General features: G+C 41.3%; 1 protein-coding gene across 4 annotated transcripts in view; it reads right to left on the bottom strand.

Moving 5' to 3' along the window:
• Nucleotides 1–14,534, bottom strand: part of GRIK1 (glutamate ionotropic receptor kainate type subunit 1) — a 230,244-nt gene that overhangs the window by 67,083 nt on the left and 148,627 nt on the right. For all 4 annotated transcript variants that reach the window (XR_014709971.1, XM_084617633.1, XM_084617632.1 and 1 more), the window contains exon 7: nucleotides 9,932–10,075. Coding sequence is in view for 3 of the 4 variants with exons in the window: in XM_084617633.1 (XP_084473759.1) it covers nucleotides 9,932–10,075 (144 nt within the window). In the remaining variant the exon portion in view is untranslated. The remainder of the gene's footprint in view (nucleotides 1–9,931; nucleotides 10,076–14,534) is intronic.

Genomic DNA, 14,534 nt, shown 5'->3' with positions numbered 1-14,534 from the left:
GACATTTGAAAAAGCAGCTTGATGGCATTGGTGCTGCTCCAAGCAATTTATACTGAGGTGAGTCTCTGATCTTGACCATTTTTTCCCTGAGGAAGAGCTCTGGGTAAGCTCAAAAGCTTGTCTCTTTCACCCACAGAAGTTGGTCCAGTAAAAGATATTACCTCATCTCTCTCATATCCTGGGACCAACACAGTTACAACAACACTGCATACATTTTTTTCATGGCAGAACTGGAGATCCCTTTGGATCCTCCCCAGCCTCAGAGGCTTGTATTATCTGGATTTGGTGAGGGTTTGAGAGAGGTTATTTTTGGACAGTTACCAGGAAAGCTGGTTGAAAAATGCAGAGCATTTTTTGTGAAAGCTTTTATATTTTCCTTGAAAAAAATCTTCATCAATTTCAAATTTTTGAAAAAGATTGGCTGTGCTGTAAGCTGGCCACACAAGTGCAAAAAAACACTAACATTTTGAAAAACGTTGCCAAATATTTTCAGCCATCTCTAGCCACCACCTTTGGGAGTGGGGGAGTGAGTTTGGTATTGTTAGAATGTAGGCTAGATGGTCAGCCTCCATTCCAGTTTTGTAGAAGAAAAAAGCTTGTACCAATGGCAAATTTCCCAGTATATACTCAGACTGTGATTTGCAGGCATTGTCAAGCTGCTTCTCTAGGCTGGGATTTTCAGTGGGACTTAACCAGTCATCCACTGAATTTCTGGATCCCCTTACCACAGATTCTCTCTGGCCCTTCGTCACCTTTCCCAGATTCCTCCAAGACCTCTTCCCCCTGGTAGCTTTACCATTTCCCCTAATGTGGGCGGGAAGGGGGATGAGCCACCCGTGGTTGTGGGGAGCAGAGACGAGAATCTCTTTCCTCCCCTGCCTGTCAGGAGGCCAGGCCCTGGAACGTCCGCTCTCCCCTTCCTGCCTGTCAATGCAGCGGCTGGGAGGGAAATGGTATCTTTCTTGCACTCTGCTGCTGCCTGATTGCGTACCCCCATCAACAGCTGATCAGCAGCTGCGGGACAGGACCCAGAGGCAATAAGCAGTAGAGCTAGATTCCTGGACTTTTATACTGAGGTGAGTCACCTCACCAGTGGCTTCTTCCTGTTACTCCTTCACAGGGGGCTGGAAGTTAGGGGGAGGCACTGTTGTCCCCCTCTACCCTAGAGTTGGAGGGAAATGTTCTTTTTCTTCCTTCTTAGGCCAAGGATAGGCTGCTATTTATGGAGCAAGACTAATAATTTGCTTCTCTTCCTTGTATTAAGGGGAACTTATATTCCTCTCTATCTAACACAAACAGTTTATTATTTTTGTAAAGGAGAGACAAGGTAGGAAAACAGAAGACAAGTACACTCAGAGCCAGCATTTCTAGAATGTGAAAAACATCCATTTTATCCAACTGAGCAGCAAGCTGTGAATCACAATCATGCTTCTGAAGTGCAAATGCAAGCAAAAGATAAAGATCATTGCATTGTATAATCTCATCATGTTGGTACTGAGTCTAATTGCTGTCCTCCTGGGATTTTCAGGCTTGCATATGTCCATGGAGAGGTGGATACATTATTATTTATACTGTGGTAGCATCTGGAAGCCCAACTCAGGATCCCCATTTTGCTAGGGACTCTACGAACACAGGCAAAAAGACAGTCCCTGCTCCAAAGAGTTTACAATTCATCGATTCCCAAGCCAGAAGGGACCAGAATGATCTAGTCTAACTTCCTTTATAACACAGGCTAGAGATCGTCCCCCAAAATAATTCCTAGAGCACATCTTTTAGAAAAACATCCAATCTTGATTTTAAAATTGCCAGTCATGGAGAAGCCATCACAGCCCTTGGTAAGTGGTTCCAATGACTAATTACCCTCACTGTCAAAAATTTATATTTCCAGTCTGAATTTGTCTAGTTTCAACTTCCCACCACTGGATTGTGTTAGAACTTGTTCACTAGATTGAAGAGCTCATTATTAAATATTATGTTTCCCATATAGATACTTACAGACTGTAATGAAGTCACCCCTTAATCTTCTCTTTGTTAAGCTAAATAGACAGCTCCTTGTGTCTATCACTGTCACTATAAAGCATGTTTTCTAATCCTTTCATCATTCTTGTAGCTCTTCTCTGAGCCTGCTCCAGTTTATCTTGAATTGTGGGCACCAGAACTGGACACAATATTTTAGCAGCAGTTGCACAAATGCCAAATAGAGAGGTAAAATAACATCTCTACTCCTACTTGAGATTTCCCTTTTTAGGCATCCCAGGATACATTAATGCTTTTGGCCACAGCACCAAGCTGATTATCCACCACAACCCCCAAGTCTTTTTTAGAGTCACTACTTCCCAGGCTAGAGTCCCCCAATCTGTAAGTAATGGCCTACATATTGTTTGCTTGCGCCCTTCATCAAGGCATCCAGATCTCTCTGAATCAGTGATCTGTTCTCTTCATTATTTACCACTCCTCCAATTTTTATGTCACCTGCAAACTTGATCAGTGATTTTATGTTTTCTTCTTGATAAAAATGTTAAATAGCGTAGGGCCAAGAACCAATCCCTGAGGGATCCCACTGGAAACATACCCACTTGACAATGATTCCCCATTTACAATTTCATTTTGGGATCTATCAGTTAGCCAGTTTTTAATCTATTTAATGTGTGCTATAATAATTTTATATCATTCTAGTTTTGTTATCAAAATGTTGTGTGGTACCAAGTCAAACACTTTATGAAAGTCTATTACATCAATATGATTACTTTTATCGACCAAACTTGTAATCTCATTAAAAAAATCAAGTTAGTTTGACGGGATCTATTTTCCACAAACCTATGATTTGCATTAATTACATTACCCTCCTTTAATTCTATACAATGTAAGCACATTAGGAATTTAGTGAAATTCCGCCTTATTCATATATCTACAGTAGGATGAGTCGGAATCTACCAGTCTTCTTTGGATCCAGAAAGAACCTAGAATAAATTCTTCTAGGTTTTCCTGAAGTGAAACTAGTATGATGGGACTTAATACTACCAGACCTTTTTCTTTGTCGGTGGGTTAGAAAGATACCTGCAAAAAGAAGTCCAGGGACTTCTTTGGAGTCTGAGGAAAAAACCCTTTATTACTGTTACAGCCCACTTGTCTTAAATAAATCAGCCCAAAAATCAAAGAAATCCCTCTTCTAATCTCAGAGATAAGAAGGCTCTTGTGCTTGCAGGCATTCATTGTGTTTGGTCTAGACTTTTCTCAAAGGGAGTCCTGGGGCATATTTTGGGGGAAGAATTATTACAGATCTATTGAGCCTGAAGCTTGAAATAAATGCAATTATACTATAATAAATAATAATAATAATATAATATCAAAGTTGGTAGTCTCTGGAGTGACCCAGTGTAGCTGTATTGTTGATTTCTAGGGTCCTGAGTCTAAATAAGGAGATTGTTCAGTTCAGAAGAATCCTCAACAGATTTTTCTAATGATTTTTGAAATAATTTAGTGCCATCAGACTAGATTATTCCTTGATCTAGAGTTTGTATTTAAAGCTCTTAAACACAGATTTCTTCTAGCTAATAGTCCTTGAGGAAAATCTTGTTATAGAATGGGGTAAATGAAAGTTCAGGGTGTAAATGCTTCAAATTTCTTTTAATCTTTATTTGGAGGTTTCTGATTTGTAGAAGAGGGATTTCCTAAAGCCTCTCAAAAAGATGCAACACAAACAACAGCTAGGACTGTCACAACCTCCCATGTCATGTAGGATATTAGCCACTCCTTCTTTGTTATCACCTAGAGATTGATCTCTGGACCTTCAGAGCTAAAACTTGAAACTTGCCTTCCTTCCTCCCACTACCTTGCACTGGAAAACAGTAGCGGGCTTGTGAGAGACATTGTCTTCTGTGGGAGGAGATTTCCTGGCATGGAACCAAGAAGCAACTTTGTGCTGAAAAGCAGGCTATTGGTGATATGGACAGGCTGGGGCATGAAGGTCTCCTGCTTGGATAAGGATGGGCATGGAGGGGTCTGTCTTCTGTAGCTGGGAGTGGGAGGAATTGGAAAGTAGGGTGGTGTTGGTCAAACAGGTAGAGACAGAGAAAGAGGGGAACCAAATTAACTCAACCTTCTTTGCAGGGTCAGATTAACTCTCCTGTGGACCCAGGGCTATTAGATTTTGTGGCACGTCTCTGCAGGCCCTGGGGGAAAAGGGGCAGCAGGTCTGTGTGCGCTGCCCAAGCCTGCAAGCGCCACCCCATCTCTCCCATTGGCCGGGAACCATGGGAGAGGTGCTAGCAGCCGTCCGCTTCCAGGAGTGACATGGGGCTATGGCAGGCAGGCAGCCTGGAGATCGCTGCCTGTTATTTATTTTTGCGGGGCCCCCTATGCCAGGGCCCCCCTTGAGCCAGGGCCCTGGGCTGCAGCCCCTAAAGCCCCAGCCTTTATCTGGCCCTGCTTCTTTGGAATGTCTCCTCCTCCTCCTCTTTCTCTCCTTTTCTAATGTGCACACCACTATATCTAGGAGCTAGATACAAAAGTAATGGCCACATTATATATGCTAGAAAATTACTGAATTTCTCTCTTCAATTTAAGCAACCTTTTCCATAGAAATCGTGGTGACTGTTTCCATCAGAAACGTTGCTAGCCATTATAATACTCGTCTTAGGGTGCCTACTTTGTGCCTCTGAAAATCTCCCCTTTTGGATCTGAAGGAATTATTTATTTTTATTTTTAGATCAATGAAATATTTTGCAGCACCTGCCCCATCCATAGGAATAAAGAGGTTTTTCTCTTACTGTTACTAGTTTTCAGCAAGAATGGAGCACACTGTGTTGGGGGGTGGGGTAGAAAAATCTATTGTATTTATCTATTTAGATTTTATTAGCTTAAGAGGATACTTTACTGATTTGCTGTTTCTTAACAAGTGGAGTCTGTTTCTGAAGTTTTTTTGTTCAAGTATAGCTACTTTCAAATCTGTTATAGAATGTCCAGGAAGATTGAAGTGTTCTCCTGGTATGTATGTTACCATTCCTAATGTCCGATTTGTGTCCATTTATTCTTTTATGTAGGGAGTGTCCAGTTTGGCCAATGTACATGGCAGAGGGGCATTGCTGGCACATGATGGCATATATAACATTAGTAGACGTGTAGGTGAATGAGCCCATGATGGTGTGGCTGATGTTGTTGGGTCCTCTGATGGTGTCGCTAGAAGAGATATGGGGTAGATATAGCTATACTTGAACTAGAAGTAGCCATACTTGAACAAAAAAACTTCAGAAACAGGCTTCAAAGAGAAACTGCAGAACTAAAATTCATTTGCAAATGTAACACCATTAATTTGGGCTTGAATAGGCACTGGGAGTGGCTGGCTCATTACAAAAGCAGCTGTGCCTCTCCTGGAATTGACCACCTCCTCATCAATTATTGGGAGTGGACTACATCCACCCTGATCGAATTGGCCCTGTCAACACTGGTTCTCCACTTGTGAGGTAACTCCCTTCTCTTCATGGATCAGTATATAATGCCTGCATCGGTAATTTTCACTCCATGCATCTGAAGAAGTGTTTTTTTACCCGCGAAAGCTTATTCCCAAATGAATCTGTTAGTCTTTAAGGTGCCACCGGACTCCTTATCATATTAACACAGTAATTCATACTCACTCACGGCTTTTGGCTTTTTAGACAGGCATATATTCAGATTAACATAAATAAGGGGCCAAATTCTGTCCTCAGATATGCTGCTCATGAGGAAACCCATTCATGCACATCTGAGGAGAAGATGTGGCTCGAACTCTGATTTCCAACAGAATATTGATAGACTGAAAAATTTTTAATTTGCCCAGCTGCTGAGAGAAGCAGAAGTCCAGGTGCTCTACAGGTCAGAGGATTTCCACCTTTATTCTCTCCACTGATATGTCAGAACAAATTAAATTAATGAAAATCTTTACTGTGTCTAAAAGCAAAATTCAAATAAAGACATGGTGTTACCAAGGTGTATGCTAAATTTCGCCAACCATAGAACTTGTTGTTTTCCACCTTTGTCTGTACATCCTCTACTTCAATTGCAGGACAGGTATCTTGTCTTCATACCTGTCTATAAAATTGTTCAGACTGTTGGTACTATACAAATAATCAACAATTAAAACTAAACTGCACTTAGGAAAATAAAATGGGCACAACTGTTACGCAGCTACTTGACTTTTTTTTACTGTGATTTGGCTTGCTCCCTAATTTGAACAATTCCCCTATCCTGGCTGTGCTTCCTAGTTCTTCGCATGAATTAGTGAGGTCCTAGTGTATTTACAATTTAATTTTAAACACCTGTTGTGTCCTCCTTTGTGAAATTGATTACTGCCTTAGTTCTTATCAATTCATTTTCATAATGTACTTTTTGGCTAGCCCAGAAAACATGAAGATAAGAGTCTTGAAGTGCATAAATCAGTGTTTTACTGACCCATGAAAGAAATTATCCATGAAACTATCAGTAATTAACTCACATATCTCATTCCCTGCAAGAAGCCAGCTCTCCATGATAAATGTGACCATAGAATTGCTTAACATATTAAACCCTGAACTGGATCTGCTGAGAGACTTCCACTGCTTTTGGTCAAAGTTTAAAGATGTTTTCAAAGCTTATGATCCAGGCTATTTATACTATGTGCTAAAAGTCCTCCAATGTGTGCAGCAGAGCACCATTGAATTATGAAACGGAATTAATTGATTACAAAGTCACTTTTCAGTTCCATTGTAAAAATGTACCGCAAAGTCAGACTATAACTACTACCTTATTTGAATTTAAGGTATAATGTCCTCTGCATGCAAACTTCCACCCAGTGAGAGTGCGGGACAACAAGCCCAGAAACACTTCAGAGACAAATGAATTAGAAGGTCTATGGAGTCTAAGGAACTGATTTACACTTAAAACTTACTTTGGCACAGCTATGCTGCCAATCCCGCCCCCAGCAACCCCCAGAGTAGACACAGCTGACAGAAGAGTGTTTTTATTGGCATAGCTAATGTCATTTGGAGAAGTGGTGGTGTTACACTGGCAGAACAACTCCTGTTGGCATATGCTACATCTACATTAGGGGGCTCTGTTGAGGTAGGCTCAGTAGTGTAGATATAGCCTAAGATGAGGTTTGTGAGGATGGGAAGAGTGATGGTTGAAGCAACTCTTAGGCCTGACTTAGACGCTTAGGGCTTGTCTACATGGTGGGGTGATGCACTCTTTGGGTATGTGATTTTTAAACTATGCAGATGTGTTATGCATTAATTGGTCCATGTATCCTGCTGGTGCACTTTAGCATAGTGCTATTTGAAACAGTACTATATTAAAGCATACTAGGGATCCGTTAGTGTGCACCAGCAGGGTCTACACAGACCAATTAATGTGCAACTCATTCGTACAGTTTAGAAATCACACCCCAGAAGAATGCATTACCTTACTGTGTAGACAAGCCCTAGATTGAGATCAACAGTGTCTTAACAGAAGCTCCTGCTTTCTTCAAGTGAATATGTGGGAGAGGGAGATCACATTTTCTACAGACGTTTTTCTTGGAGCTAGTTTTCTGTCATGAATAGCTGCGGGAAGAGTAGAGCATGGGCAGGGAGCTGCTGTAGGGTTTCAAAGCTCTGCAGGGCTGCCTGCTCCACCTGTAAGACTCCCCTGATCTCACAAGTATTATGGCCCTTACTGCCACAGGCTGCCCCCTACAACAGCCTCACAGTCTCACCTTCTGCTCTCCTCTCTTACAGTCTCCGCAGGAGAGGACCTGCCATGCAGCAGTTTTAAACCCCACTGGAGTGAGGCACTTTGCTCAATGGAACTTCCAAATGCTGCAGGGCATCCACAGCCTCCTGCAAGCTCTTCGGGTCACTAAACGTAGTGTGGGCTTCTTTCTGCTACTGTACACCCCTTCTGCTACAGCTCCCCCCTTGGGGAGTCCTATGCAGTTCAAGAGGTGCTGCATGCCTCCTCTCCTCTTGCACTGTGAGTAAAGCTCATGGCAGTATCCTTACCCCTTCCCCATCAAATTTTTTAAATACGGTCCCTGGGCAGGGGTTGCTCTGGTCCTTACTTTATCCTTTTTAAAGGCAGAAGTTTGGAGGGAGGTACAGGAAATCTACAGAACTTCCCTTGTGGGGAAAACAGGAAAAAATAGGCAAGAAAAAGAGGGCAGGAAGGTAAAATGGTTGTCAGTACAGCAAAAGAGCAGAAGAACCAATGCTTTGGGAACCTGTGCAGCTGCATAATCGAATGATAGGTAGGGACCTACCTATGACAATCCTTGAAGGAAAGAGCCCTCAAAGATTCTGAGAAGCTTTCTGTATCTTGTCTATGTACCTTCATGTTCTGGCTGCAACTTGCTTCCAGAGAGATTCTTGATCTCAGTAACATGCCACATCATGCCAGCTACTGTATATTGTATCCCTCAGCCAGCCAGTTCTGTTCCACTTACACAAGTGCAACATGGGTATAGCTTTGATAGGAATTACAGCTCTCTGAATGAAGGCAGAATTAGGCTCCAAATGTGGGATGCGGGGAAAAGGAACGAACAACCACTTCTGACTGCTGCCTCCACGCAACCTTTCCTTTGCAGGAAGAAGAGTTCTGATTTTTACTAATGAGATTCTGTCAATGTTCCTTCACCACTCTGAACTCTAGGGTACAGATGTAGGGACTTGCATGAAAGACCCCCTAAGCTTATTCTTACCAGCTTAGGATAAAAACTTCCTCAAGGTACAAACTTTGCCTCGTCCTTGAACCCTATGCTGCCACCACCAAGCGTGTTAAACAAAGAACAGGGAAAGAGCCCACTTGGAGACGTCTTCCCCCCAAACTATCTCCCCATGCTCTATGCCCCCTTTCCTGGGGAAGGCTTGATAAAAATCCTCACCAATTTGCATAGGTGAACACAGACCCAAACCCTTGGATCTTAAGAACAATGAAAAAAGGAATCAGGATCTTAAAAGAAGAATTTTAATTAAAGAAAAAGTAAAAGAATCACCTCTGTAAAATCAGGATGGTAAATACCTTACAGGGTAATCAGATTCAAAACACAGAGAATCCCTCTAGGCAAAACCTTAAGTTACAAAAAGACACAAAAATAGAAATATACATTCCATTCAGCACAGCTTATTTACCAGCCATTTAAACAAAAAGAAATCTAATGCATTTCTCGCTAGATTACTTACTAATTTAACAGAAGTTCTGAAGAGCATTCCTGACCTGGTCCCAGCAAAAGCATCACACAGACAGACAGACCCTTTGTTCCCCCCCACCTCCAGCTTTGAAAGTATCTTGTCTCCTCATTGGTCATTTTGGTCAGGTGCCAGCGAGGTTATCTTAGCTTCTTAACCCTTTACACCCTTTTTACAGGTGAAAGGGTTTTGCCTCTGGCCAGGAGGGATTTTATAGCACTGTGGACAGAAAGGTGGTTACTCTTCCCTTTATATTTATGACAGATTCAATAATGTAAAATAAATTTGTGAGAGAGTAGAAGCACTTCACCCATTTGACAAGTGGGGAATCAGCCTGACAACGGTGGTCAAACAAGTGCAGAGCTATGGAATCTGCTTACAAAGGTTCACCCCAGTTTCTACAATGGTAGCACATGGTTCTTCCATAATTTGATTACTGCCTAGCGCAGTTTAGTGAATGATGAGTACCCCAACTCCATAATAAATATAAATCAAGAAAAAACCACGGGAAGTCGCATGGGAAACTTGATCGTGCCTGGAGTTTCTTGCTAATTTTTTAAGATGGGATAAAGTTGCCATTGAAATGCAGGCAGCAGCCTTGTGTTTGTAAACCAAAGCTCCTAAAGGAGGAAAACAAGATAGAAATGGATATTCTAACAATAGAAATCAGAACATACAATATGTTCCATAGTGGCATCCAGTGCAATAAAGAACAAAGAGAGGATTACACTGGTTGTAAGCAGATGGTGTACACTTGCCTCTTTTATCAGATTCATAAATCTGGGTCCAAAACGCCATGGCTTGTGTCTGTGGCACTGCAGGGAGCTGACAGTCATTTGGGAGGCACGCTGGGAGGCCACTGCTACCATGTAAACAGCATCATACATCAGAGCTGCTTCAGTCTGCATGAAAAACAGAAGGGGGTTCATTAATTTGCATCTTTCTTCCCCCTCCCCTTTTGTCATCTCAGAACGAACATCCTATTCTACTCATGAGAGATTAGGCTACTTCTTTTCTGCGACTCTCATGTGAGTCCAAAGTTAAAACAAGAGACAGGCCTTGTTTCTTATGCCTTGTGTTAATTTGTGCTACCAGGTATTGCTGAGCAAAATATTTAACAATCAGATGGAAGAGAAAGGAAGAGTGGTCTAGTGGTTAAGGCACAGGAATGAAGAGATTTGCATTTTATTCCTGTCTCTGCTGTAGATTTCCTGTGTGATACCGGGGAAGTCATTTGGGGTGGAATTTTCACAAGTGCATCAGGCAAGATTTTGAAAAGACTAAGTGATTTAGGAGCCTCAGTCTCATTTTCAGAAGTGCCTTGAAGTCTGATTTTTAAAGGTATTTGGGTGCCTAAAGATGCAGAGACTTGCCTTGTGAGATTTTCAAAAGTGCAGTCAATCCCACTAGTTACTTCTCTATTTTCAGGTGCCTAAATACCTTTAAAATCTGTACTTTAGGCACTTAGGCTTTTAGGCTCCTAAGTCTCATTAAAAGTCTATAGGATTTAGGAGCTTAAGTGTTTAGTCACTTTTGAAAATGGGACTTTGGCATTTTTGAAAACTTTACCTGAAGTGTTACTGCAAGTCAATGGGACTTGTGTCACTGAGGAGTTTTTGACAATCCCACTCTTACTCTCGGCCTCAGTGATCCCTTTATATAAAAGGGGGATAATTTTTACTCACCTCACGGGGATGTTGTCAGAATTAATTCATTAATATGCTACATTATTTATTATAAATATACTGACTAATTCAGAAGTAAATTTGGGCCTAAGAAAAAGCTAATGACTTTGCAGATGAGAAACTGGACTCATTTATATGAACTACATAGCTAAACCATTTTTTATTCTTTTTCCCTGGTGTTCCTTTGGGAAATTAACAGATCTGATTCTTTGTCTGTTTCATTTACCTAAGTAAATTATAATGGCATCAGTCTTCTCAGCACTGAAGGCTTTTGCTGGCAATCAAATGTGATCTGAATGTACTTGCTAATCTTAATATACTGCAGACGAGGAATCACTCCTAACACCCCTGGTCAGGCTCTGCACAAAACAAAGCTCCCACAATCAAAAATGTTATAAATGGTGAGATGCACTTCAGGAGACAATAGCAGCTGTACTGTGGGCCAAGTGTCTTTAAAAGTTCCAAACAGATCCTGTTGACTAAGATCCTAATCCAAAACCCCATGAAGTCAAGGGAAAGACTCTCGTTAACTTCAATAGACTTTGGATCAGGCTTGAAATTAGGCTGACTAGGGCAAATTCATCTAGGGTTTGACTCTATTTCACTGGAGTTACACTCAGGATGAATTGGGCCTAGAGAGTTTGAGGATTTCTGGTGGAAATGCTTCACAGCAGATCTCAGTTTTCATCACTATAGTGGTCAAACCGTACCATTACTTCAAAATAAGATGCATATATCGTTTGTCAATGGCAGCATTGTCTGTGTTGGTACTGTTGGGTATGGAGCTGGAAATGGTTGATCAAAGTTCACTGCTTTTATAATTGTTAATATTCATCCATCTTGCTGTGTGACATTGAGCCAGTCACTTTACCTCTCTGACTCTACTTCCCCTTGATCCTTTGTTCATTTCTCTATTTAATGCTCAATCATGTGGCTGCACTGAGGAATGAGAGGGCACCTGGCTTCACTACATGGGCCACCCATTCTGTAGGTAGCTGTGCAGGGGGAACAGAAACCTCTGTGGGATCACGACATCTCCCACATTGTGCACGTGGTCAGGAGAGAGTGGAGAATGGCTCTGCACTGGCCGGCCTAGCTGCCCAAGTGCACTGGGAGACGTATGCTGTGCCAGATATAGAGCTGCTACTTATCTACTGGAGCAACCAAGTGGCAGATTGTGACATAATCCCAATAATCACCCCAGGTACATTCCTGGAAATGCAATTTGAGTGGGGAAAGGCCGTACTGCTGTGAGGGTTGGTAAAATATGGCAATGGATTGTTAGTAAGAATCTGGTCCAGTGTTACAGCAATGCAAATCATCACCCTCTGATGGTAGTTGATGGCCTATGTGAAATAAGTTGGTTTGTTCTTCTTCAATTTTTAATTTTTTCAATGAAAAGGCCAAACATTGTGTTGGCATGGAGACTGCAACTGCTTTCTCACCACTAGTAGCCAGCACTGTTACACTATCCTGCCAGGGTAGTGCAAGCTTCAACTGCTGCTCGGGCTAAACCTGTTCTCTGGCTTGACAAATTAACTTAGTAGGCCTGTCAGCTGCCTGCCATTCACTTAAAAATACAACCACATGGAAAAGTCATAAAAACCAAATCGGGGTGTGCATTGCTTGGGTGTTATAGACATGGCTATGACCTCATGGACACTAATCAAAAAGTGACAGTTTTATGCAGGTTTCACAGTTCAAAAATGATTGTGATCATCACAAAATCATTTTACCAGCTGCTAGTCGATGTGGACTAGAATGAGCTGATATTTTGTAGAAAACATTACATTAAAAAAAAAACGTCTACTCTGCATTCACAACAACAAACAGGAGTATATACAGACATTTCTGGTTGGCTAGGCTGAGATATATGCATTTCCCAGAAGATCTCAAAGCATCTGTGTCGTTAAAGCCATTCCAGATCTTCTTGAGTAGCCTGAAGAGCAGAACACATCAGAAATTCTGTGTAGTGAACTGTCTTGAGTGTTTCCATGTAACGTTTGCCCTTAGTATGGGTTTTTCTACAAAAAAAATGATAGCGTCCTACCTCTTCTACAATGGTTAGGTGAAATAGGGTAAATCAGGGGCAGAGATTCAGCCTTTGAATTTCTCATTATTTTGATTTTAATATTTTATTTAGATGATTGCACAGAAATCCAGGTATCTCATTGTGAGAATCTTTCCATTTTCCCCACACCATGCAAATGCCATTTTGTGAACTAGAAGGGACAAATCTTGCATTAATATTAGAAAGTTTAATCATTCTCCTGATAATGTGTAACTTGTCAACTCCTCACTGTCTAATGAATTACAGCAGTAATTGGCAATCCCTTGAGGCTGAGGATGATCTCTTTCACAGGTTATATGTTCCATGAGTCCTTGGAGGTGACCGAGGAATTCCATCCTTGGGCCACAGGCTTGTGGGCACACATTGCAGGTGGTGCTGGAAGACAGGGTTGGGCCTTCATTGCTGCGTGATAGTTGTCTTTCCTTTCTTACAGCAGTATTGTAGGTCTCTACCAAACTAAATAAATGAACTTGCTATGAATGTTTAAAGTAAGCACAGCTGATTAGTAACCTTGTCTGTTTATATTGTCTCAAGACATCTGAGCAAATTTGTACATATGGAAAAGGAAGGTTCTGCCTAATAAAAGAGGAGATCTAAACTCTGTCTTATACCCCAATCCTGCAATCAGATCTGTGTGGGTGGATGGCTCTGCCTGCACGTATCCTATTGCAGGACTGGGGCCTTACATTGTAAATTCCTAGGGGCAGAGACACTATCTACTCCATCTTGTATATTGCTGTAAGGACGCTATCAAAGAATTTTTTCAAATTTTTGCTGAAGATAGTTGATCTGGGAACTTCTGTGTAATGATTAGTGTGTTTCAAAATGACACCAGGAAACATTTTATAATAAAGTCTGGTTCCATACCGCGTCCCACATCATTCAATTCATGTTAAGAATGTTATCAGATGCTGGAAAACAATGCCAAAATCCAGAACCGTGTTCATCAGACTTAATCAATTCAATTGTTTCTATTTTTTCTTTTGATCCTTTGAAGGGGCACACTCCCCCCACCCCCATTTCCAACAAGATGATACCTTTCACTTATCTCTAAATTACATCTTCAAAGCCAGAGTGCTGCTGTAGATGATCGGAATGGAGAAAGAAGGCACTTTTCCAATTTAAAAATGCTATTACCTGCCTACACATACAGTATCTTTCCTTGTAGATTACTAATACTATAGCTCTCTGGAAGTTTTTATCACTTCTTATATTCATCAAATTCTGAACTTTCCTAGAGAAATGAGACTGCTGCAGTGCATTTGACAAGAGAGAGATAAATGATAAGCGCAAAGCACCTTGTCAGAGTGCTTTGTAACTCATCTATTCACGTGAGTGTCACTGGTTGTCACATGGCTAACTTCAGCATTGGTTAAAGGAACAAATTCACTACCATGGTCAAGAAAAGCAATAAATAAATAAATAAATAATTTAAAAATGCGTCTTTACCTCTGTGGATTCTCTTCCAACATTTGGAAAATGGAGTAGGTGGAAAAGCAAATGGGAAACTTCTACATCTGCTTAAACTTGGTTAAACTTTCGACAGTGCACACTGAATTCTATCCTATATTCCTACTCATGTGACTATTCCCATTAACTATTTAT

The sequence above is a fragment of the Lepidochelys olivacea genome (genome assembly GCF_965140295.1).
Source record: "Lepidochelys olivacea isolate rLepOli2 genome assembly, chromosome: 1".
In the NCBI taxonomy this organism is placed as follows: domain Eukaryota; kingdom Metazoa; phylum Chordata; order Testudines; family Cheloniidae; genus Lepidochelys; species Lepidochelys olivacea.
Note: the sequence above shows the minus strand (reverse complement) of the source record. Positions and strands in the feature narration are given on the sequence as shown.